Source organism: Anolis carolinensis, chromosome 3 (genome assembly GCF_035594765.1).
Source record: "Anolis carolinensis isolate JA03-04 chromosome 3, rAnoCar3.1.pri, whole genome shotgun sequence".
In the NCBI taxonomy this organism is placed as follows: domain Eukaryota; kingdom Metazoa; phylum Chordata; class Lepidosauria; order Squamata; family Dactyloidae; genus Anolis; species Anolis carolinensis.
The window spans coordinates 31,089,681-31,116,429 of NC_085843.1; the positions used below are offsets into that span (position 1 = coordinate 31,089,681).

General features: G+C 38.8%; 1 protein-coding gene across 6 annotated transcripts in view; it reads right to left on the reverse strand.

The window, feature by feature from the left end:
- Window positions 1-26,749, reverse strand: part of lnx2 (ligand of numb-protein X 2) — a 113,832-nt gene that overhangs the window by 12,255 nt on the left and 74,828 nt on the right. For 5 of the 6 annotated variants that reach the window (XM_016996321.2, XM_016996322.2, XM_062974672.1 and 2 more), the window contains 3 exons: window positions 7,287-7,775; window positions 1,988-2,235; window positions 323-522 (listed from right to left, as the gene is read on the reverse strand). In XM_016996321.2, the coding sequence (XP_016851810.1) occupies window positions 323-522; window positions 1,988-2,235; window positions 7,287-7,681 (843 nt within the window). In that variant the 5' untranslated portion in view covers window positions 7,682-7,775. Of the gene's footprint in view, window positions 1-322; window positions 523-1,987; window positions 2,236-7,286; window positions 7,776-24,802; window positions 25,561-26,749 lie in introns of those variants that run through there. The other variant, XM_062974673.1, reaches the window with a different exon arrangement.

Here is a 26,749-nt window from a genome sequence, read left to right on the forward strand (position 1 = left end):
TCAGCAGAGGAAGACAAACAGACATCCGTCTGACTTCCCACATTTAGAAAAAAATGCAATGGATCCAAAATAGTGAAGGGATGCAAACTCCAAGAGCTATGTAACTCACTATATCAACAGTGAAATAGTAAATCCTCCTTTGTTTGAATAATATCATTTTTTCCAACCTGACGCTGCTAACATTTGCCCAGAAACAAGGGATAGCAAGTGGCTGCCAGGAAATTATGAATCTTTCCTGGCCACATCTCCCTCCTTCATTTGATATGGCGCTGCAGAGTCTCGATAGACGTAAGCCAAGATGAATGTATAATTACATACATACTTGCAGTATTTGATCTCCAGCAAGGAGCCGTCCATCTCTGGCAATAATCCCATCTCGATAAACTTCCTGAATAACAATGTTGATCAAAGGTGTTTCATTGCCACCCACGATGCTAATTCCCAGCTCAATATAAGGATTGGACCGATGGATTTCAATGGTTGTGATCTCGCCTTCTGGCAAACTTGGCGGGTGATGGGTTGCTGCCCGATTTGGAACAAAAAACAAAAACAAACACAATATGTACACCTAAATAGATTTGCAAACCACAGATAGGAGGAACTGTTAGACAGGCAACGAAAGGACACCAGGCACGATGTGATGCAAATAAATTACAACTTGTGCAAATGCAAATAATGAGCCCTCTCCTTTTGCAGTCTCAGGTTGGGAGGAAATTAAACCAGCAGGTTTATGGAGCGTTGGTGGAAAAGTTCATCTTTGGGGATTGCAACTTCCAGAATTCCTCAGTTGTTGTGTGCCATCCATCCATTTCTGATTTATGATTACCCAGCCTAAGACAATACTTTCAATGGTTTTCTTGGTAATATTCATTTAGAGGTTATTATCATTGCCTTCCTGAGAATGTGAATGGTCTAAGGTCAGCTAATGGTGTTGTTAGAAGAAACAGTGGTTTCTGCACTTGTTCGTGTTGTTCTCTTGTCCACTTGGAATGAGATGGTTCAGACAAAGTCCTGATTCCAAAGATGTTATGGGAGGATAACACTGTCTGTTCAGTCGGGGTTAACTGCACTCTGTTGTCCAGACTGAACCCCTTTACAATTTGATGGGGGAAGATGTGCCAAAAACACCCCCACCCCCATTTTAAATTAATATATAAAGGATCATGCTATAGCCATTCAATAATAATAAATGTTCCTCCTCTTGAGGATTCTAAGCTTCTTTTTCTTTCAAGCTCACCCATTCTAAAATGGGCACTTCCACTGTATCTGGAATAAAAACTCTAGTAGACCTTTCATTCCAGTAATGATTACTCACAATCCTTGTTTAGCATGGGTTTCTGAGTGGGGATTCAAACCCTGATCTCCCAGAGTCCAAGTCCAACACTCAAACAACTACACCACACTGGCTCCTCTGAATCCCTCATCTATCATAGCAAGCAAAACTTGAGCAGCCAGACAACACTGATAGAGCTCAACCAACCAGGAAGTTCATCATTTGGCCTGATTTGATTTGAACCATATCATATTAATCTATTAAATGTTTACATTCTACCTAGGTTTGACAGGTCAAGGCTATCCCAGGCCCTATCATGAGAAGGCATGACTCACTAGAAAGGATACTTGGTAAGGTAGAAAGCAGTAGGAAAATAGTAAGGCTGCATTCCAGATGGAAAGACTCAATCAAGGAACTGCAAAATCTGAGCAGGGCTTTTGAGGATAAAGTGACTTTGGAGGTGTCTCATTCATATTGTTACCATAAGTCAAGGTCGACTTGAAGGCAGTTAACACCAAAAATGAATGAGACAATGGATTTTTTTAATGAGCTAGTGAGATAAAAAGTTTAATAACAAAACAGGTGAATGGAAAAAGCAGTTGCTTGTTTGCATGCAAGAACAAAATCTGTCTTTGAGACTGCATAGGCTTTTTAAAAAAAATACATTTAATGGAGACAGATCAAACAGGATGTCAAAGGGGAAACAGAACATACTGTCAGCTCCTGTGCTCTCTTCAAAGGCAGGGTTGTCAAGGCCAGACTCATCTGTCCACACTGGAACAGTGGCTGATGTAATGTTCTGCTCGGCTGGTGTTGTTCCTGTCCCGGCATGCTCTGCATCCGGAGACTGGGAACCAGGGCGATCGATCACGCTGCTCTCGTTTTCACTCTCAGTGTCAGTCTGCAGCTTGCTGTTTTTTCTTCTCTCCAAGGCGGCTCGTCGATGGGAAGCCCCAGGACACCTAGGGATGAAACAGTAATAGTCACAAAAGCAGGAAACTGCACAAAGTGTCTGAGCACAATTCAAGCTTCTTTATGCATTAATTGAGCATTATTCTTCCCAACAGAGTGCTCACCAGATATTTCAGACTGCAACATCCATCATTCCTGTCTACTCATTAAGCTGGTCTGGCTTGATGAGAGTTGTAGTCCATAATATCTGGCACACAATAGAGTGAGAAAATCTTTTAGCATCTCGTTAAAATATTCGACATTTCGATGAGAACCAGACAATTTTATTTATTTATTTTGTGTCAAAAGCATTGTACATTTCAAATAATGGAAATAAAAATAAAATTAAAAAAAAAGAAAGAAAAGAAAGAAATAACAAGCAACTAAATAGTTCTGGACCAAAAGCAGGCAACAGCAACCGCATTGTCTGTAGCTTTAAACAACTCCTCCTCTCTATATGAGGCAGGGCATTGTGGGCAAGCATACATATGCTGAGTTGTTTGTTCAGCTCCACAGACAATGAAACACCAATACACTCAGCTCTCCAAATGCAGATTCTGTAACCACAGAGTCAACCATCCACAAATTGAGATTTTTTTTAAATCACAAAAGCAAACCTTAATTTTGCCATTTTATATAAGTAGCTAAAATCAAAGCATGAACCACAACAATAGACGTCATGTCTGATATTAAACAAAAAGTAGAAGATGCAAATATAGGCAGTCTCCAAGTTACAAATATCCGACTTGCAAACGATTCATAGTTACGAATTGGGGCAAGACAACAGGAAATGAGAGAAATCTACCCCTAGGAAGGGAAATTCACTTCTGGAAGACTTATCAAGGGGAAAGGGGATCTCCACTGAAGCTTTATAATCAGTCCTTGTTTCCACAACAAGCATTTTTTTCAAAATCCAATTATCACAGGGACAGAAAGTGAGGTGAAATCTTCTGAATAGAGGCACAGACAGCAAAACAAATATCACAGGGATGTTAACCCTTCCCTATGCTATCCAAAGCTTGGTAGATAGATAGATAGGTGTTACATTTTAAAATGTTCCTATTCTAACTTACAAGCACATTCAATTTAAGAACAAACTTACAGAACCTATCTTGTTTGTAACCTGTGGGCTTTTAAAAACTCAGAACTCCCAATACAAGTATTTGAAACTCTGGCGACATTTGCCCTGTTTGTTTCTGCCTTATAAAATCGCAATAAAAAGAAAACAAAACATCAAAAACAAATAAATAGCAGATTGTGAAGTACTGATGTTGAGTGCTACCTATAGGTGTAGAGCAGGGGTCCCCAAACTAAGGCCCGGGGGCCGGATGTGGCCCTCCAAGGCCATTTATATGGCCCCTGCCCTCAGTTTAGACTTAGGCTCGCCCAAAGTCTGAAATGACTTGAAGGCACAACAACAACAATCCTACTTGATTATCTCATTGCTCAGAAGCAGGCTCACACTTCCCACTGAAATCTTGATAAGTTTACAGTATGTTGGTTAAAATTATTTTTATTTTTAAATATTGTATTGTTCTTTCATTTACTAATATTGTAAATGAAATATTGTAAATGAATGATATGGTAATAATATAATACATATAATAGTATACATATAATATTGATAATAATATTATAATGTAATACAATATAATATTTATTTATTTCTTACAGTATTTCTACCCCGCCCTTCTCACCCAATAGGGGACTCAGGGCGGCTAATAATAATAATACAATATAATAATATTGTATAATATAATAATATTAATTATATATTAAATGTAATGCTACTAATATTATTATGGTATAATGGTATAGTACAATATAGTAATATATAATGCTAATGTTGTGCTATGCTAATAATATAATATATTGTATGTACATACAACTTGTAAGCCGCTCTGAGTCCCTTTCGGGATGAGAGAGGGTGGGATATAAATGTAGTAAATAAATAAATAAATGTTGGGGGGGGGGGTTTGCACTATAAATAAGACATGTGCTGTGAGCATAGGAATTTGTTCATTTTTTTTTTCAAATGATAATTCGGCCCCTCAGCAATCTGAGGGACCATGAATCGGCCCTCCACTTCAAAAGTTTGAGGACCCCTGGTGTAGAGCTTAGAAGTTGGCAGGGAACATAAAGTCCTCCATATGCTGCTTGTTGTTGTTTATTTGTTCAGTCATTTCTGACTCTTTGTGACCTCATTGGCACCCACATCAGAGTTCCCCTGTATGCTGCTAGATTCATTGAATTGGAAGAGACCACCAGGCCCAACTAGTGCAACTCCATTCCACCAGCTAGAAATACACAATCAAGGCACACCTGACACATGACCATCCAGCCTGTTTAAATATCTCAAGAGGAGACTCTGTCATCATCCAAGACAGCATATTCCACTGTGTATCAGCATTAACCGTCAGAAGGTTTTTCATAATCAGTTTTTCCAACAGTTTCTAGCTAGTGATAACGAATAATGGAAACTGTAGACCAAAACACCGGGACATGTTTGTATCCATGTCTTACAACAGTGGTTCTCAACCTGTAGGTCCCCAGATGTTTTGGCCTTTAACTCCCAGAAACTCTAACAGCTAGTAAACTGGCTGGGATTTCTGGGAGTTGTAGGCCAAAAAACACGAGGACCCACAGGTTGAGAACCACTGTCTTAGAAGAATCTTCAAATGAGAATCTCAAGAATTTTTGGTACTTACTAAGTGGAATATGGAAGGGAAAGAACTCAGCACAGGATGAAAAATAATGGGCTGTATTCAGATGCTTTGCCTTTGATGTCAATGACACCAGCTGAACTTACGTTCAGGAAATGTGCTCTGCATTTATCCAACATATTACAAACAGAACTAACTAAATAGAGCCAAATGCTTTTCACCAGCCAGGAAGATGAGTAAACTGCTTGCAGGGCTACAGTTTACAGTATCTGGGGTCTAATATGAGTGGATACATCTGGTCAGCTGTCCACATTCCCTTGAACAACAAACAAATTATTCAGTGAAATTTTACGATTTGGAGAACATTTTTCACAGAATTATAAAATAACAGTAGAGTTGAAAGAGACCACAAGGGCTATCCAACCCACTCCCCTGCCACGCAGGAAGACACAAAAGTACCCCTGACAGATGACCATTCTGCCTCTGCTTAAAAACTTCCAGAGAAAGAGAATCCACCACCAGTATATTCAACTGCCAAATAGTTCTTACCATCAGGAAGCTGTTCCGACTGTTTATGTGGAATGTTTTGTTGCATACTGGGCCAATGCCATTTACTTTTTGAGTTTTTAATTGCTTTTTTAAAGAAACTCCAGATAAAAAGCAATCACCTTCAAATAAATAAGGGCAACACCTGGTTCAGTAAATGACTTTTGGCAAAGTCCAGTCCAGAAAGTCATTAAGGACTAAGGTTTTGTAAAATATCATATACTTGGGAATTAGACGTCTACCTCAAAATTGTAACATTTTATTACAGATGAACTGGAAGTATTCTGTGAGATTTGAGGCTCTCAAGGGAATCTGATGAACCTGAAAATCTGATAAACCAAGGGGATGCTAATGAGGCAAAGGGGTAATATTGGAGGTGGGACTAGTGACCAGGAAATAATTACATTTGTCCCTCATTCTTCTAATCTCCTTGTTAAACTGGTTTGAAGATTTGCCACACACTCTACAACTGCCTCAGGGCTACATTGACATTCTATTCAGCCTTTCTGCTTAAATGAAGCCAGTTATTTAGTCAATGGAAATTACCAGGTCTGAGTTTGAAAGTCTACAATATCAAGGCCAAGAGGATCTGTTCAGATCTGTAAGGCTCACAATAATAGAGGGTGTAGGGCTTGGACCTGGGAAATGGTACATGATTCCCGCATTATGGGAACTTTGACCAATAAGCAAAGTTATATCCTATTGAATCCTGGGTTTCAGAGTTTGATGAGGCACTAGAGCAGTGGTTCTCAACCTGGGGTCCCCAGATGTCTTTGGACTTCAACTCCCAGAAATCCTAACAGCTGGTAAAGTGGCTAGGATTTCTGAGAGTTGTAGGCCAAAAACATCTGGGGTCCCCAGGTTGAGAATCACTGCACTAGAGCTTTTTGGCTGAGAATTCTAAACTGCGATTCTTATAATTCCATAGGAGTTTTGCACTGTGATCCCACTTTAAGTGCCATGATTCCATATGGTATCCTGGCGATTAAAGTGGAATCATACCGCAAATGTCATGTTGTGTGAAAATGCCATAGGAATTCCCACAGATTCCGTGGGACTGCTGAAAATCTGAAAAGTTGTTTATATGAATGTAACTCCTCTTGACGCAACTGTAAGTTATCACAAAGAAGATTCTACCATTTAATTCAATTCGAGCAGAGAACTGCATCACAACATTGGCAAAGCGCAAACATCCAATGGACTATTACATTCCACCCTGCATCTTAGTACATAAGATGCAGATTGGAGTTCAGTTATATCAAAATATGCAAAGATTAAATTCTTCAAGCATCCTTAATCCATAGGCTTTTTGTTCTCCTTCAGAATTACTGTATATACCCGAGTATAAGCCGGGGTTTTCAGACCTTTTTTAAGGCTGAAGAAATCTCCCTCAGCTTATACTCGAGTGAGGATCCTGGCGGGAAGATGTGGGGCTGAAAGAAGCTCTTCTTCTCTGCAGGACCTTCACCTCTTTGCACAGCGGAGAATTGGCTGTAGTGTTTAGGTGTGTCATGCGAATATAATGAGAAACCTTTAAGTCTATATAAAACAATAATCTCATCTTTTTACAAAATATAAATGAAAGGTTTTCATAAGACATGTTGTGTCCTCATACATTCCATTATTACAATTTCTGTATGCTTCCATATCTCTTATAAGCAGTTGGTTTAACCTCTGCTTTGCTAGTAAAACTGAATTACTGTTCCACAAAATGGCACATGTCTAAAATGTTGTGTTAGTGACATGAAACATTTGGAAAGTTCTGATTTAGGGGAAAGGAGGGAAATGCTTGGAAGAAAGAAATACATATCACACCAAGAAGTTGTATGAGGCCCTTCACCTCTTTGCCTTACCTGTTTTTGAGGTGAGCTTCCAGGTCGCAACGTTGCATTATCTCATCGCATACTGAAGCAAAGGGACATGACACAAAGAGCTTGTCGAGCAGTTTATGAACAAGAATGCTGGATTTTTTGCACAACTTAAAATGGAGCCTTTTGCGATCCAAAGGGCAGAAATCCTTCTCCTGCAGAAAGTTCCGTAGGCACTTGTAGCAGAATGTGTGACCACAAGGGGTGTCTAATGGCTGTAGCAAGGGTTGAAGGCAAATATGGCAGACCAAGTCATCGTCCACATCGTTCTGATAATTGTACAAGTGGTTCTCCCTCGTCCAGTGCTGTTGCCCGCATTCAAAGCACAGAGGGTTCAAGTTCTGTTCCACTGGGACTGTCTCTTCATTTGTGGTGCCCATTATAAAGCAATGTGATGGGGCTCCCTTGTCAATGGAGAAATAGAGGTTTCATTTGTTCTTTGTGGTTTCAATTCTTTAGAAAGGAATCACTTCCCTGAAAAAAAAATCAAAACATAAATTATTAATACAAATACCGACTGCTACCACTATAAGAAGAGCAAAAATATTGAAAACATAACAGTTATTGAAAACATAACTGAGATGACCGAGAGGGGAAATGATAACGATGTTTAAATGTTTGAAAGGGTGTTGCATTGAGGAGCGGGTAAGCTTGTCTTCTGCTGCTCTGGAGACTAGGACAGTGAACAATGAATTCAAAGTGAAGGGAAAGAAATTCCACCTAAACATTAGGAAGAACTTCCTGGTGATAAGAGTTGTTCGGCAGTGAAATATGCTGCTTCGGAGAATGGTGAGTCTCCTTCTCTGGAGGGTTTTAAAGCAGAGGCTGGATGGCCATCTGTCAGGGTGATTTGATTGTGTGTTCCTGCAGGGCAAAGAGTTGGAATGGATGGCCCTTGTGGTCTCTTCCAACTATATGATTATAGTCAAATAAACCTGTATAATGGAAACATTATGCCTAGGGTAGAATATTCCACTACTGAGCTAAAACTTCTGGTGAACACAAACCAAAGATGGTCAAAACCACAGCTTCTGAGTGCCATTCTTGAGACAACTGGGGGTAATAGGAAGGAAAACTCAATGAATGCCATTTCCTTATCCACCAAATAGGAATTTGAACCCCGATCTCATGTAATCATAGCTCTAATATTACAACATGTTGGTTTATTGTTACATATGAGCAATTATATGCTTCTTGGGTATGCGAGAACAAGGGGAAATGGGTCAGCATTTAGCTTCCAAAGAAAAAAAATGTGCTTTGCTGAGTACACAAAAAATGCTTCCATTGTAGAATAAACTTTAAGCTGGTTTGAAGCTGGAGAAGACACAGACGTACGTACATAAAAGTTTGTCTCCATTTCTCTCTCATTCAGGCTTTTTAAAAAATAGACATTTATTTCAGGCTTTTATGCATATGAGAAGTCAGAGGCATATATCAAACATTTATCTTTTTGCTAATCTCAATGACAGGCCATTAGCAATTACATTATGTGCGCACCACCCTAAATGTATATGGTTTTTGATTATGCTTATTGATTACGCTTACTTATTGCTCTGTCTGCATTTTAATGTAATTGGCTTGCAATGTGTTCTTTGATTGTTTTAAATTGCTTTGTTATTTTACCAATAGTCACCCTGGGCATGTAACAGATGGAAAGGCAGGATACAAAAGTAGCTTAAATAAAGGACAAACAAATACGTAAAGTTCTAATAATATCCTGTGAGCAAGCAAAGGCATAATTCTGATCTGGTTTGAATGATCCCTAAACTGTGGGATCTGATGACTATGCCTCATCATTGCTTGATAAACCAACATTAGTGCTCCAGTGGAATTATATTGTTCTTTTTTAATTGTGCAAGTAATAGCACTTCTGTTCTTGTAGTTCCTATGCATAGCAAGGCTTGTATATTTGGAATTTCTGGTGCAACTGTTCATGAAAGCTATTCTATAACTGGATTGCTGTGAGTTTTCTGGGCTGTATGGCCATGTTCCAGAGGCAATTCTCTCCTGATGTTTTACCCACATCTGTGGCAGGCATCCTTAGAGGTTGTGAGGTTTGTTGGAAACTAGGCAAAAGGGGTTTATATATCTGTGGAATGTCCAGGGTGGAAGAAAGAACTCTTGTCTGTTTGAGGTGTGAATGTTGCAATTGATCACCTTGATTAGCATGGAATAGCCTTGCAGCTTCAAAGCTTGGCTGCTTCCTGCTGGGGGAATTATTGATTGGGAGGTGATTAGCTGGCCCTGATTGTTTCTTGTCTGGAATTCCCCTGTTTTTGAGTATTGTTCTTTATTTACTATCTTGATTTTAGAGTTTTTTTAATACTGGTAGCCAGATTTTGTTCATTTTCATGGTTTCCTCCTTTTTGTTGAAATTGTCCACATGCTTTTGGATTTCAATGGCTTCTCTGGCTTTTCTGTGTAGACTGATATAGTAGTTGCTAGAGTAATCCAACATTTCTGTGTTCTTAAATAATATGCTGTGTCCAGGTTGGTTCATCAAGTGCTCTACTATGGCTGACAAAGCTCACAATCTCTGAGGATGCTTGCCACAGATGCTTCTGGGATGTGACAATACAGCTCAGAAAACTCTTAGCAACCCAAAGATTCTGGCCATGAAAGCCTTCAACAACATACATTTTATAACTTTTTCCCTGTGCTAAGTAACAGAAATTGCATCCCCCCTCTTGGTACATATTCTGGAACGAAGTATCTAGAGTGACACTTTTGTCATGCCATTGGATATTGGTCCAGGAAATTAAACCAAAGTTCCCCAATTTAGAAGCAGCAGGAAAGTCTGGTTTCATACTGGCCAGGATCTTCAGTCCAAAATCATCATCCAACAGGGAGAAAGAGAAGAGAGAAGCAATGGAGGGCCAACATTTATTCCCGGTCTCATAAATCGGTTTGTGGAGCTTTCAACCAAGTAAGGCCGCTGTCATCCTATTAACCACAATTAGCAAAAGCAGAGGCTACACAAGGAAAGATTAATTCTATCCGTCTTCCCCTAACCTCAGTTATGGGAATCTCAATTCCCAGGGCTAATGTTGGCCATTCTGGAGGCCAAAGCTGGCCCTCTGGGCTTCTCCAAGTGTCCACACAAATTCTTCACAATTCTATTGTTTGACAGTCTCTCAAATTTCATTCTAAAATATTGATAGTCCTCTCCTAAAGCTTAGTCCTTGGCAATAAAGAGTTCTAAGCTCAAATAGACTGATTGTTTTGGCCCCTGCCTTTGTCCTTGGCCTCACCCACTGGAATGAGGTCCCTATTCTGAAATTTTATAAAGCCTCCAAACAGAAAGAGGTTTCTCACCCTTTATGCTATCTGGGGAAATCTTTCTCTCCTACTCTCCTCTTAGCTAGGTAGCTTACTGGCCCAAGATGGCTATTAATGTGTTACCTGTGGTTAACAAAACCTCACACAAAAAGTCAATTTCTTTGTACTTCCAGCAGAATAATACACGCTCAGTGTGCCGAACAATGAGCAAGTCACGTAGGCAAGGCTACTGTTATAAATAGGCTTTATAATTAATAGCTGGCAGCGGATCCTCTGGCTTTTTTCTGCCTAATGAACTAAAACATACAATGTGATGAGATGGAGAGAAAGTTACTCTGATGATTAAAATGTCAGTCTCAGCCAAGTGGTTCGTATTCACATGTTAATGAGGTTGCCTCCCCCGAATGTGTTCACTGGAGTTGCCATTAACAGTTGTCATTAACAAGACAAATATCATGGGAAGACTTAACAACAAGCAAGGCCTGGTAGGTCAATGAGAGAGTGCACACAGGCTGCATAAGGAGGCTCCATTCCTGGCACCAGCAGTTAAAGAGAGAGAGAGAGAGAGAGAGAGAGAGAGAGAGAGAGAGAGAGAGAGAGAGAGAGAGAGAGAAAGAAATAGGAAGAGCTAAAAAAGGAGCCAGTGTGATGTAGTCATTTAAAGCTTGGGGCTGGGACTTGAGAGATCAATTTCTACTGAGATTCACTGTATAAACTTGGACCAGTTCCACTCTCTACCAAATTCGTTTGCCTTAGGATTGTTATGAGTTCAGATCGAGGAGAGGCATATACAGCCAGTCCTTCATATCCATAAATTCTGCATCTGTGGATTCAACCATCAACGGCCTGAAAATATTCCAAAAAGAAATTCTGTAAGAAATTCTAATATCCTTCACTGGGGGGAAGGATATTAGAGGCAAAGCTGAAGTATTTTGGCCACATCATACAGGATACAGGAAAGCTTGGAAAAGATCACGATGCTGAGGAAAATGGAAGGAAAAAGGAAGAGAGGCCAACCAAGGGCAAGATGGATGGAAGGTATCCTTGAAGTGACCGGGTTGACCTTGAAGGAACTGGGGGTGGTGACGGCCGACAGGGAGCTCTGGCGTGGACTGGTCCATGCGGTCATGAAGAGTCGGAGACGACTAAACGACTGAGCAGCAGCAAGTTTGATTTTGCCACTTTATTGCTACGTTGTACATAATGGGACTTGAGCTTCCATGTGTTTTGATATCCATTGGAGTCCTGGAACAAATCCCTAGTGGATACCAACTAACAAATAAGAAATGAATTATATTTAAAATGTTCACTGGTAACTTACATGAGATTTGGAGTCAGGGGCCCTTTTCAGTTAGGCTAGTCTTATTTCGGTGTAAAGGAATTTCTTGGGGCCAAAGTCAACCCAAGTATAGCCTGAAGCAAAAGATGCTGTCTAAGCACACCCTGCTACATTCAGATGCCAACCTGACTGGCAATCATGTCCAACACTGGCAATAGATCAGAGCCTTCTTCCACTGAACCAGTTTAGGAGGCTGGTCAGGTGATATGAGACAAAGGCAGCTCTCTTTTCCACCAGGGAAGTTAGTCAGGGGGTGCAGGAGAAATTAGGAGGAGTTGTTTTTGTTGCTGAGTAAGACAGCTGCCTCATTCTACCTAATGGCAAGATGAGGTATTCCTAATAGCAAAAGAAAATTAGCCCTAAAACAAATTATGACAATCAGTTTCTCACTGCCTTCACTCTGATAGATACTTTTTGTTTATTAGATGGACAGATGAAATATAGGCAGAAAGACTGATAGATATATACATGTACACACACATACTACAATGGGCCCTTTGTTGAGGTTTGATTCCAGGATCCCATGCCATGGATACCAAAATTTGTGGATGCTCAACTCCCATTCAATACAATACTGGAGGGAAATTTAGTATTGCCAGATCTAACAAGAAGAATTAAAGAATTGAAGAGGGTCTTGGAGCTTTATTGGAAGTCCAGATATTATGATAGGCTCAGAATAAACCAACAGATTAGACAGATTGACAGATAGAGAATGGGTTTTTATTTCATTTTTTAAAGAAACTATTATGTTTGCCAATCCAAATTCTGAACTGAGCCATGTATGTGTCACTAACGTTAGTTAATACTCAGATAAAGGGATGCTTTGCTGTCTCTCAATCAGTACTTTAGTTTTTCATAACTTTCTATAACTATGTTTTGCTTGGCAGTAGCAAAATTCTAACTTCACTTGACAGAAGACTTTACTTTGGGTATATACTGTATGGATGATATCACCAATTAATGTAATTAACTTGTACTTCTAGGATACCACAGTTCTTGGGGAACTCATATTCCTTTGTTACCATGACTTTTTAAATAAAAAATCCCTTTTCTAGAATGTATTTAAGAGTAATGTGATGTAAAAACCAGCATTAGTGACACACTGATATACAAATCAGCAGTATTAACTCCTCTTTTTCCAAGGATGTATGGAAACTTGTTTATGTAGGAAATTGAAAGGACAGTATTTAAAAAATAAACAAACAGTGGCACTTGATATCCAGTACCTGCAAATAACGGAGTTCAATACATCTATCATAAAGTTCATCCTAGATTCAGATGCAAAAAGGGTTTTTTTGCAGAGTATGTCTGCCATCAGCAAAACCACTTAATCCAAAGCAATTCCATTGAAATCAATGGAATATAAGTGGTTTGGAGATTGTTCCTATAAGTAGAGGGCAGATGGAGTGGAAGTGGAGATCAATAACATTTTGAAACCTAAAAACGAACATTTTCCAGCTAAGATGCAAAGCTATGCAATTTATATGGCTCTTAAACATTCCCGAATGTAACAGTGAGAGCATATTGTCAGATTACAGATTTCAGTAGCAGAATGACAGAAGATAGCAGTTGCACTATAATTGCTTAGCAAACACATCTAAAGGCCAAACACAAAAATCTTTTTTTAATAGGCATATATTTGGAAAGACAAATACCTGTGGTCTTGCGTCGTAGCAGACCAATAAAGATGCCAATCTTTGGTCCATTTGCTGAAAGCCCAATATTTTTCCTGACTCAACTCAGACACTTTAAATCTCTGTTGTTGTTGTTGTTGTTGTTGTTTTTGTGGAATAATAACTGATTTTGCCAAGCTTGATATTTGAACTTAGATTCATATCTCAAACATTTTCATTCAAGTTTGAGGCAAATCTCAAACGCCAAGTGTTTTTTTTTTAATGCTTTTGATACATTTTGCAAATAACTTGATATGAAACAAGTTTAAAAGACTATATGTCTACCATGTGACAAATGTTTATTACATTCAACTCATACATGAAATCACTAACATCAAGGCAGGCAATGCAGAAGTAATCTCCTGATACCTCACTAATTCAAGATAGTCAGAAGGATAGTATAATGGTCTACCATCAGTCATTATTTTCCAATTGTTTGAAACAAACCCTTTTTGGAATATAATAATATACTATCAATATTGTTGCCTGAAGAAGTGCACAAAGATTTTATTTGGAACCAATGAAAGCACCAAATAAGAGAGTATAATCAAAGTAATAAGATCTGAGCTGATGTGCACAGATTTAAGGAGTGAGTTAGTAGTTTCCATACACAGTTTCTAATTATTAATTTTGGCTTCTCTTTAAAGTCACTCCTCTCAAAGAGATAACATGACTGGTGGAAAAATCTCTTTGCACCATTGTGTGAGTTTAGCGTCCATGAGAGAAAGACAATTGTGACATTAACCCTTAAATGATGTTTATTGTTTGGCTTTCTAGCATCAGTGTCTGGAAATGTCATTTCCTTTTCACCTATCAGCTGTTGCAAGCAGGAAATTATATACACATTAAATACTTTTAAAAGAATTTGGAGGACACTCAAGAGTGGAGCTGGCTGACGGCATGTTTCCGCAACTGAACATATCTGTTAAACACCTGAACAATTGGTGGAAAAGTCAGAGGTGAGGGAAAGTCTAAAAGTGTTTTTAGTTATGTTTAATGTCTCTGAACAGGTTGTTTGTTTTCCCCTCTGGTCTGGACACTCCAAGCTATATCTGTTATGCTTCTGGGACAAAAAAGGCAAAAGCTTTTCCTCATTGGGCTGCAGGAGGTTTCAGGCAGCATTGTTTCCTAAACCTACCTCAACATTCCTGGTACAGTAGGAGCCTTACTTATCCAACATAAACAGGCCGGCAGAATGTTGGATAAGCGAATATGTTGGATAATAAGGAGGGATTAAGGAAAAGCCTATTAAACATCAAATTAGGTTATGATTTTACAAATTAAGCACCAAAACATCATGTTAGACAACAAATTTGGCAGAAAAAGTAGTTCAATACGCAGTAATGCTATGTAGTAATTACTGTATTTACAAATTTAGCACCAAAATATAATGATGTATTGCAAACATTGACTACAAAAATGCATTGGATAATCCAGAACATTGGATAAACGAATGTTGGATAAGTGAGACTCTACTGTATTGACAAGGAACGGTCAAATTCACAATATTTAAGCATGCTCCGGAAGGCTTTTGGGCTAAAGAGTGGGTTATAAATATTCTAAATGAATGAGGAAGTAAGCATCAAACAGGCTGAAACCTTGTTCATTTCTGAAATTAGATGAGATTAGAGTGAATATCCAGGATCTCCAAGTGGAGCTAAGAAAGTAACTCTGGAGAACTTCCGCCAATCAATGGAGCAATAGACTGACACAGAATAAAGCAGTGGTTCTCAACCTGTGGGTCCCCAAATGTTTTGGCCTTCAATTCCCAGAAATCTTAACAGCTGTTAAACTGGCTGGGATTTCTAAGAGTTATAGGCCAAAACACTTGGGGGGCAACAGGTTGAGAAACGCTGGAATAAAGCAACTTCTGAATTTGTGCAGACTATTCCTCAGTATTGCCTATCTGCTGGGTTACTGTGAAGAGGAAGGGAGATTTAAAAACTGCATTTTGCCTGAGCTCATTCACAGATGGTTAGGATAAAATTAATTTAATTACATAAGCAAACAAACCAAATAGACTAATTCCTAATTCTTAATCTGGACAGGAAAATTTTAGACCATAAACTGGGTGGTTAAAATGAAGAGATTCTTCCCCATGTGAAACTTCCCAGCACATAGAAAACAGAGAGCAGAACAGACTAGAATTCTTCTTAGTGATATCTAATTTTCTACATGTAATGCATTTTTGGTACCAGGATGGATTCAATCAGGCATAAAGTTCACTCTCTTATCTGCTGCTTGTGAGAATCATCAGCCACTCTTCCTTACATCACATTTTACATCAACCATGGCAGATTTATCATCATCATGGAAAGAGTAAAAGTAATGGTTAAAGAACCGTAAAGAGAGGAAAACAAACATCAAGAAAAACAAGAAAAAGTGATACAAGGCTATTTGTCAAAACATGTAATTCACTTGGAAATAAACCCCTTGGAATTTCAGAATGATGACCAGATACCAGGTGATGCCTGTATCTCTCCTTTGAAATTACAGATAATTGAGCAACATACCACAAATTGGCTAGCTATGTGACCAAGGAGGATTTTCAGTATGTTTTTCATGTAAACTTGGGGGCAGAAGACATTCTGCGTTTCACGATAACACTGAGAGTCTTCATTTTTGCCTATAATTCTTCCTTGCATAGGCACTTCACTATACAGTCTATAAAAGGTGGCTCTAAGTTAAAATTGGAATTTTCTCTTTTACAAATGAAACAATATAAAATCAAAGCGTTTTGCTATTAAGGAGTAATCAATTATGTGCTTATTGCCACCACACCAAGCTTTACTGAAGCTGGGCACCAAGTAATTGATTTTTTAAAAAAGTCTTATGTGTTGTCTATGTCTATACCAAGAATTTTTATCATACAGCTACTCGGATACTTTCATCTGACACAAAATGGGTGCCTGTGACTCTACTATCGTCACCTTTCTTCCCTGTATGATTTTAAATATCTTTTGCCTGATGGAGAAGCCTTGTGTGATTTTGTGCATTTGGATAGCAATAAAGATACCACTCTTCTGAAAACTTTGTTCCATTTTGCTGAAAGCCCAATATGTTTCCTGACTCACCTTGTAACTTTATGAACATGTGGATGGCCACTTACAGAAACTAGCTACTTCCGATCCAATGTTTCTAGATGTCCATCATTTCTGTCCAACAACTCCGGCAGGCCTGATGGGCATAGGTGGACATTACTGAAAAAGTTGATGTATGTCAATCTCTCTTAACTAGTGCAAGTCCTGAATAAATGCCCATCAAATCACATCCACTCAATTTCCAATTTATACTGACAAATGCCCTGCACAGATGATTTTGTCTTGCATCTCTTATAATGAGCTAAAGCAAACATTCATGGTGATTCACATCTTTGTCTTATCCTCTGGAGAAGGTAAAAGGCTGTGGCTTAAATTTAATTGTTAGTTTCTGCTAGCACAAGTTTCTTAAATTTTTCCATCTGGGACCCTTTTTAGCCTAAGAAATTTTTACATGACCCCAAGTATAGAAATATATAAAATTGGTATAAAATCAAATGTTTACTGATAACAAATCAGCATTTGCAAGCTTGCTAATTATGTTGATTTTCTTTTTATGAAGTACAGCTGAAGCATCTTCTGAAAAGTCTATTGTATACACTGCACAAGAGATTTGTGTAAATAATATCTAAAACAGCCAATATACAATATTAAGAAAACATTTTCAGGACCTCAACATTGAGCTAAGGGGACTCCATTTGAGGTAGGAACCCATTGTTTAAGAAGCAGTGTGCTAGAATATGTGCATTGAATGAAGGGAAGTTCCTAAGTGCTGATTTGTGTATATATGTGTCTTCAAGGTGCCTGTGGACTTGTGGTGACCCTTTCAATTTCATAGGAAATTCTTAGACAGGAAATATTCAGAGATGGTTTATCAGTTCTTCTCTCTGAAATATAGCCTCCAACACCTTGTACTCTCTCATGCAAGTGTTAACCTGAGCTGATCTTGCTCAACATCCAAGATCAAATGGGATATGATGCTTTTCGGTTTAACAATTGGATTTCTGCCTGATTTGAGTCCAAACCCAATCACTGAATTTCATGGCAGAATGGATACTGAAACTGAATTGAGACTGTCAACCACTGTATTACCCAAGACTCACTCACTAAGCAGCAAAACCTCACTTCAACAGAGTTCCAGATACGTCCTCAGCAGTGAGTGGAGTTACCAAATTTCTCAGGTTAACTCATCTCAGAAATGGTTTTATAATGATACTACAGCCCCAAGTCTTGTGCTGAGCTTCCTGACAGGATACATCACTGGAGTGAACCCTAGATTTGATGCTTTGAATGCAATTTTCCTGCTTCTTGGCAGGGGGTTGGCCTGGATGGTCCACAAGGTCTCTTCCAACTCTAAGATACTATGATTCTATGATTCTGGGGCCCTTCCAGACTGCCCCTATATTCCAGGGTATGATCCCAGGTTTTCTGCTTTAAACTAGATGATATGAGTCCGCATTGTCAGATAATCTGTGATAAACATTAGGGCCTGTCTGGAAGGGCCCTGAATGCACAGAAGGAGGGACAATTACACAAGGCTTCACCAGGCAAGATCTTTCTGGTGATGCAACAATGCTTGCAAAGACTTTCAACAACTGAAATGAATACTTTAAGAATTTTTTTAAAAAAAGCAGTGCATAATTCATTATTACATGGGTTGCTAATAGGATGGGGAAACAACGTTGAAAAAGACTCTTGTCCAAATCTAGTTCTTTGTTAATCCCAAATAATCCAATGGTTAATCCGAGCTAGAATACACCCATTGAATTAATAGGAATTTCGTAAATTAAGACTTATGTAAACGCCATTAATTATGTGGTTATATTCTAGATGGACTAATAATTGGATTTAGATTTACGAAACAACCTGTGCAGGTCATTGAAAGGTTTCTGGGTGGGGGCTGGGAGAATAATGCAATTAAAGTGACAGAATGACCTAAAACTGCATGCTAAAAGACAGGGCGGATCACACACTGAAATCAATACGAAATTAAAACAAATGGGAATAATGAAAACAAATGAAATAGTTTTGCACATTTCTAGACATTCATAAACAAATGAAGAAATCTTTTAATAATAATAACTAAATGAAGAAAAAACATTTGTTGTGTACCCAGATTCTAGACAAGTGCCATAATAAATTTCTTGGACTAGCTAAAAAACTTTCTCTTATCATGTTCCTCATTAAGAGCTTGGAAAAGTTATTTTTTGATCTACTAATCCCAAAGCTCTGAGCCACTATGACCACTGATAAGGACTGACAGCAACAAATATATTACCTGACCACAAATCAAGCTGAAACCATCAGCAGAGTTCACATTTAAGTCTAATTTTATCTTGGCTACTCAGCAGATGCTCAGCCAGCCCATCTCAGAGTTTAGAAAAAAAGATAGAATCTGACAAGGGGTCTCAGCCACCTGTCTTAACTAGCCAGTGATAAAGCTGGATAATCAGAGATGATGGAAATTGTTCCAAATTTGGTCTTATCGGGTTTTTTTCATGACAAACATCTGGTGCTATAATGCAGAAGCAATGCTCCATGCCCATTTCTGATTAAACATGGCCTGTCTCAATAGGTATCTGACACCACACATAAAAATGCATTGATGGGAATGGGATAGTGACAAATAATTATGGAAAACCAAAAACTATTCATTTATATATAATATCCTTTTGATTTCTCCTCTTCTCTTTTAGGAGCACATTCTATTATATTCTTTATATTTTTGGAAGGCATCCATATGTGACCAGGGCACCATATGTGACTCTGCTCCTCCCTACTATTATCTGTGAAGTAGGCTGGTCCAAGGAAGTAACTAGCCCAGTATCATCCACTGGCTTTTGTGGCATGGTGTGGGCCTGGGTCTTCTTAGATCTAATCCGAAACAACACTGTCTTTTTTATATACACATACATAAAAGTGCTTGTGGGTATGTGCTTTTAAGTTGCCTACTGACTTATGGTAACCCCATTAGTTACATTGGTTTTTCTTAGGAAAGGAATACTCAGAAGTGGCTTTGCTAGTTCATTCTTCTGAAATATTGCCTACAAAGGCTAGCATTCACTGGTGGTCTCCCATGTAAGAACAATAAAGTCCTGTATCTGTATGGGATACATTCCAAGATCTCAAAGGACACCTGAAACCACAGATAATAGTGACCCCTATATTTTTATTACACTTGGACTGGATGCATAATAATAAGCCAACTGGAGGATCTAGAGAGGCCCACAAATGCTTCTGGGGTGGGGTGGAATATTATTATAGGTCATAGTTCTTCCTAATATTTAGGTAGAAATTGAATCTCTTTTCCTGCAGTTTGAATCCATTACTATGTCTCCTAGAGAAGCAGAACGGAAGCTTGCTCCCACCTCAATAGCACTGCTTTAAGGTTGCCATAAATTGGAAATGACTTGAAAGCACACAACAATGAATTCACTAGAGCTCTATGGTTGCGAATTCTAAACACCTCATGAAACTGCAGGAGTTTGTTGCAAATAGCATGGAATATGGCACTAAACTTGAAGAGTGTGAAAAGAAAATCCAGGGATCAAAGGAATTTCAAGGTATTTAATAGCAGGAGTGGAAAAAATATGGACGAAAGAATACGCACAGCCCTAAGACTATTTTTGAAGATTTCAAGGGTCCTCCAACAAATACCCAGCAGCAGTGATGTTGGGAGGGTTTGTTGTGTGCTTTTCTTAACATCAAAAATGGGAGGGAATAGTGAGGTCTGTGGCATCTCCAAGGTTTCCACGGGATGCCAATGCACCCAGTGTTGCCCATCCATTTGTCAGGATGGAAATGAACCCCCCAAGGATTTCCTCTTCAAGGTATCTCCTTATGAACATATATGTAGATACAGTTATTCCAAAATCTGAAAAAACAAAGCAAAATCCAAAGCACTTCTGGCCCCAAGCATTATAGATATGGGATAATCATATCTGTACTATATAAGGTTTTTGGCTACTGCACCACTGGAAGCATCATATTTTGGAGATGTTTGAAAGTAATCTGTGTTAAAGGCTCTCATGCCAATCTTTCTAAAGACGTCACTTCTTTAGAAATTATGCTACCTTTTCCTGTAGCACTGAGTATAAACAACAAATATATAACACTGTCTCAGGAAAGATGCTGACAGCAGGAAACAGCCAATGCTGTTTGGCTGCCAAAAGAGAATGCTAAGATTAGAGCACTGCTAAGTTTACAACTGAGAGAAGGAAAATCAGGCATATTTGGCAGGAGACTTTCTCCCTTGCTTCCAAATGTGTCCTATCCCTAGGATAACAAACGGATTTTCGCATTACTGGGGAAAGTGGTTTCTTCAAAACAGAAACTAATTGGATCAAAAAGCCTTTTTCACAGAAGAATCACATTTGTCCAGCCTGTATATTGTAATCATAGAGTTGAAAGAGATCACATGGGCCATCTAGTCCAACCCCCTGTAATTTTTGTTATCTACAGGTAAGAAGAAATTTTGATTATTTTTCAACCCGCACTACATTCAAACTGGATAGGTGGCAAGTTATTTGAAGGATATACTCCATCACTATGAACTGGCTCATACTTTAGAGGCCCAGATTGAAGACCAGCTGTTAAGATTAGATTATATTTAATAGACTGGTGGGCACAAACCCAGGGCATTTTAAATGATCATCTCTGGATCCTTGGTGAGGTTTCATTCTTAAAACTATAAATTGATAGACTCACAGCACTGCAGGATGACAACAGAGTTATCCATCTATCTCCATAGATCAGTGGTACTCAACCTGTGGATCCCCAGATGTTTTGACCTTCAACTCCCAGAAACCCTAACAGCTGGTAAACTGGCTGGGATTTTTGGGAGTTGGAGACCAAAACACCTGGGGACACACAGGTTGAGAACCACTGCCATAGATGGACTCATAGCTGAACACTTCTCTTTCTTCCTCCTTCACTCTTCATTGGCTGGTAAATAGGCATGTGGGCGTATCTCCCTAGATCATCCCATGAGCCTCCCATTAAAATCATGGTTTTAATTTATAGCTATATGCTACTGTTTAGTTATTAAGATTTTTTCTATTATATGTATGTTGGCACTGAATTTCTGCCATTAATATGTTGTAAACCGCCTTCAGTCCCCCCACCCCCAGAAATATTATTTATTTAGAAATAAATAAATCTTCTGTAGAATTTGTTGTACAACCTGAAGATAACTGTCTATAACAGTGGTTCTCAACCTGTGGGTCCCCAGGTGTTTTGGCCTACAACTCCCAGAAATCCCAGCCAGTTTACCAGCTGCTAGGATTTCTGGGAGTTGAAGGCCAAAATATTTGGGAACCCACAGGTTGAGAACCACTGGTTTATAAGATCATTATAAGCCAGGAATGACTTGAATACACATAATAATATAACCCAAGCCTTTCCTGCATTCATCTTTAGATGTTGTGAACCAAATAAAGAGGGAACACTGAAGCTGGTGCTGATACAGGAGGTTCAATCTAGGATTCTCACTCTGAAAATAAGTGAATGGCCAATGAAGGACTACACCAACTTCAAAGCAGATTAGAGAATGAAAGAGAAGACCTCCCATATTTCTTTCTGGTGGAACTTTTACGCTATGCTTTCTTGCTCCAGCTTATGTTTACTTTTAAAAAATGCATCCTACATTCATCCTGGCAACTCTATGAAACAACCACATGCTTTTATGAGAGGGAAAAGAAATCTGATGTGTCACCTTGCTTTACCAAAAACCAGAATGTTCCTTCCTCCATCCCCACAAATGCATCCTCCTCTTCCTCACCCCAATTCCCAACAGTTTTATGGGAAATTTATTCCCAGGAATAATAAGTGCTCTGTCTTTGAGCACCACTTATGTTTATGTGGAACAAGATGGTTAGTAACTGGATGGAAAACAGAGATGGGGGCGGGGAGGGAGGAACAGAGAGTGCATTACTTCAGTTTTATGAACAGATAATATTAAGGGAGAATTAAATACGTCCCTGAAACCCGTACTCCATACTTCCGCTGCTTTGGGTTTCCATGGTAACAAGAAGCTTCAGGCTTTAATTACAGCAGTGATTTTTAAGAAGAGTGCCAACTCCTCTCACTCGCTTTCTTTCAAGGACACCTCTCCCTACGTTCTTACCAAAGCCTAATATTAGGTTCTAGAAATAAGTATGTGCCATACTCTATGTACTCTAAAGAGAGAGTGGGATGAAAACTGGTCTCTTTCAAGATAAATTCTGCAATCTATATATAGAGAGACAGTTCTGGGAACAATGTGCATCTCATATTTATATTGTTATGAGTTGGTTGTGAGTGAGCAGCAAAGATATTTCTGTGATACATCAGTACAAACACTGACCAGTCTGCCTTCAAACAAACTAAGCTGCAAATAAAGAGTTAGAAACCTGAGCGTTGTAGAATGACCCTGAGGAAAGTTGCTTTGTTTGACCATAGTTTCCAGATGTTGATAGTCAGCATAATGGTCATCGTAAGAGTTATACTTCAAAAAAGTAACTTTTCTAAGCTCAGCCTCTCAGGATGCTGAGTTGTGATAGAGGAATTCCTCTTTGTTTACTTTTCAACTTGATTTTTACTATCATCCAAGAACTGGAACAAAGTACTTAATACCCAGCTTGGGCTCTTTTTGAGCACACAGAAAAGAAAGAGCAATTGCATTATATAAATGACCTCTCCGGATCACCCCATGAGACCCACATCCTCTATGCTTGTTGTATGTAGAGATAATTGTCTATATGGTTGTCATAAGTCAGGAATGACTTGAAAACACATAGTAATATCACCCATACCCTTTGTTGCGCCAGCTCCACTGGCTGCCAGTTTGCCACCAAGCACAATTCAAAGTGCTGGCTTTAGCCTATAAAGCCCTAAACGGTTCTGGCGCAGTTTACCTGTGCGAATGTATCTCCCTCTATGAACCATCTCAGAGTCTAAGATCGTATGGGGAGGCCCTGCTTTCAGTCCTGCCTTCTTCACAGGCGCGATTGGTGGAGACAAGAGACGGGGCCTTCTCAGTAGTGGCCCCTCGGCTATGGAAACCCCTCCCCAGGGAGATTAGATCAGCCCCTCCCTCCTGATCTTCCGCAAAAAAAAATGAAGACATGGCTTTTTGACCAAGCCTTCGAAAATCTGGTGCAGTAATAGATATGAAGCTACAGTAGAGTTCCGGTTATCCGACATAAAGGGGTGGGCCAAATATCAGATAATGATAAATACACACAAATGTCTATACTATACAATGTCGAACAGATAAACAAACATAAAAAGGTTCAAAACATAAAAAGAGATGCGTATATTAGAGCAACTTGCAAAGACCACAGAAAGTCAGGCCTCTCTGAGTATAGAGCTATCTTCCTTCTATGTAAAAAGGATAAGCGAATACTATAAAGTTTCAAAACATAAGTTGCATTATGTAATTCAGAGCACCATATACATACAATATTGAAAATAATGAGTACAGTCAACTGTTATAATCCACAGTAATATCTTCCAGACTGTAATGGTCTCCACTATTTAAACAACAATTGAATTTGGCAAACAAAATAATATAAACACGTTCAACCTTTGCAAAATAATATTGGTTAATATATCTTTTAAGACTTCACAGGTATTGAAAGGCTTGTTCCAAAAACCTTGACCAAAAGTTCTTTTGATTCTTTGAGATCCTGTGTTGATGATATCAAATCTATAGCATATCTCTTGAAATTACAGTCTATTGGAAGTAAGTTCAGTTTCTCAAGAGTAAGATCCCAAGTCTGGGGGACAAACTATGCATGAATGTTGATTCTGAGTAGTTGTCAAAAAGAGCCCCAGCTAGGAGAACACAATGTTGTTTCTAAGTAGCTGGCTGTAGATTGCAATAGTCCGTTTACTACTGGCTCCCGGGTTTACTCCAGTTTCGGTTGTCCTTCTTCTGGTAAGCGGCAATAGATAAGCATCAAATAGTTTTCAATTTGTATATTGTTGGCTCTGCTCAATTTGTATATTGTTGGCTCTGCTTCAGTATATCTTAAAGAAATAAAGGAAATGGTCTAGTATTGTGCTTTTTATAAGATATAAGATATAATTTATATAGACCAAGTGAAAATAGACATATCAAAGCATGCTATATTAAGAGTTACAAAACAAAGATTTTTCCATACCCAGGCATAGTAGTTACTATCTACTTACAGATTCGCAGTGTCAGTTTGCTGAAATGTGGTTTCTGTGATGCGAGCAGTCATACATGGTTTTCTAAGTGTTTAAATATATGATTACAGGTAACAGCTGAGGTCTAGTCTATCGTTTAAACCATGAGGGGTGGTTGTTCTCAGTTTGTGAATCCAAAAAGTTTCTCTTCTGAGGAGACCAGTTCTAATGTCTGTGTAAGCAGTAGTATGTAACTTCTCTAGAGCAAAAAATTTAAAGCTGTTATATGGGTGAGATTTATCATGAAAATGTGTGTATAAAGTGGAATCTAGACTTTCTCTTCTAATTTTTGTTAAGCAAGTCAGATCATTATCTCTCAGCAGCCCATTCTCTCAACAGTAAACTTAAAGCTAGAGGCTATCCAGCTAAAATACTACAACAGGCTTTTCAGAAGTCCCTACAAATTGATAGAAGTACATTATTGACATACAAACCCAAACGACAACAGAACAGGATAATTTGTCCACTAACACTTACCACACAAACCCAACATATTCGCAAGATCATTAACAAACATTGGCACCTCATACGGGAGATCCCAGGATGCAAAGATATACCTATCATAGCCCACAAACGATCTAAAAATTTAAAAGACATTCTTATTCATTCTGACTTCAAAAAATCCAATGTAGAATCCACAAGTATTACAACAGGGAGTTTTAAGTGTGGTCATTGTGATGTTTGTTGCCTCACATTTGACATTAAGCAGTTTTTCCATCCATCATTACACATCAAAATCAATTTGAAAGATTTTATTAGATGCTCAACAGAAAATGTAATCTATGTAATTCAGTGTCCTTGTGACTTGCTGTACATTGGGATGACCACTAGACCACTGAGAATCAGAATTCAAGAACATCGTTCAAAAATTAGAAGAGAAAGTCTAGATTCCACTTTATACACACATTACCCGGGAGCCAGTAGTAAACCCGGGAGCCAGTAGTAAACGGACTATTGCAATCTACAGCCAGCTACTTAGAAACAACATTGTGTTCTCCTAGCTGGGGCTCTTTTTGACAACTACTCAGAATCAACATTCATGCATAGTTTGTCCCCCAGACTTGGGATCTTACTCTTGAGAAACTGAACTTACTTCCAATAGACTGTAATTTCAAGAGATATGCTATAGATTTGATATCATCAACACAGGATCTCAAAGAATCAAAAGAACTTTTGGTCAAGGTTTTTGGAACAAGCCTTTCAATACCTGTGAAGTCTTAAAAGATATATTAACCAATATTATTTTGCAAAGGTTGAATGTGTTTATATTATTTTGTTTGCCAAATTCAATTGTTGTTTAAATAGTGGAGACCATTACAGTCTGGAAGATATTACTGTGGATTATAACAGTTGACTGTACTCATTATTTTCAATATTATATGTATATGGTGCTCTGAATCACATAATGCAACTTATGTTTTGAAACTTTATAGTATTCGCTTATCCTTTTTACATAGAAGGAAGATAGCTCTATACTCAGAGAGGCCTGACTATTTCTGTGGCCTTTGCAAGTTGCTCTAATATACACATCTCTTTTTATGTTTTGAACCTTTTTAGTGTTTGTTTATCTGTTCGACACCAAATATCAGATAACCAAAACTATTGGATAATAGGGAGGCCCTAAGGCTCCAAGCCGGAGGCTTGGCAAGGAGGGAAGGGACTTTTTCACACAATGCACAGAGGAGCATGGAGGAGCCCCTCCAGGGGGTGCAGAGAGGGAGGCCAAACTCGAGAGGCGCTCTTAGAGGAACCTTTGAAGGTGCCTAGAGGGAGACAGGCTCCAAAGGAAGTTTTAATGGAAGTTTTATTTTCCCCGCACCTCGCTTGCTCACAGTTGAGGAGCTCGGAGGCTCCCACCACTGCTCCAAGGTGGCGGACAGCGGGGCGGGCTCCATGCGGAAAACAGTGCAGAGCTGAGAGGAGGCACGG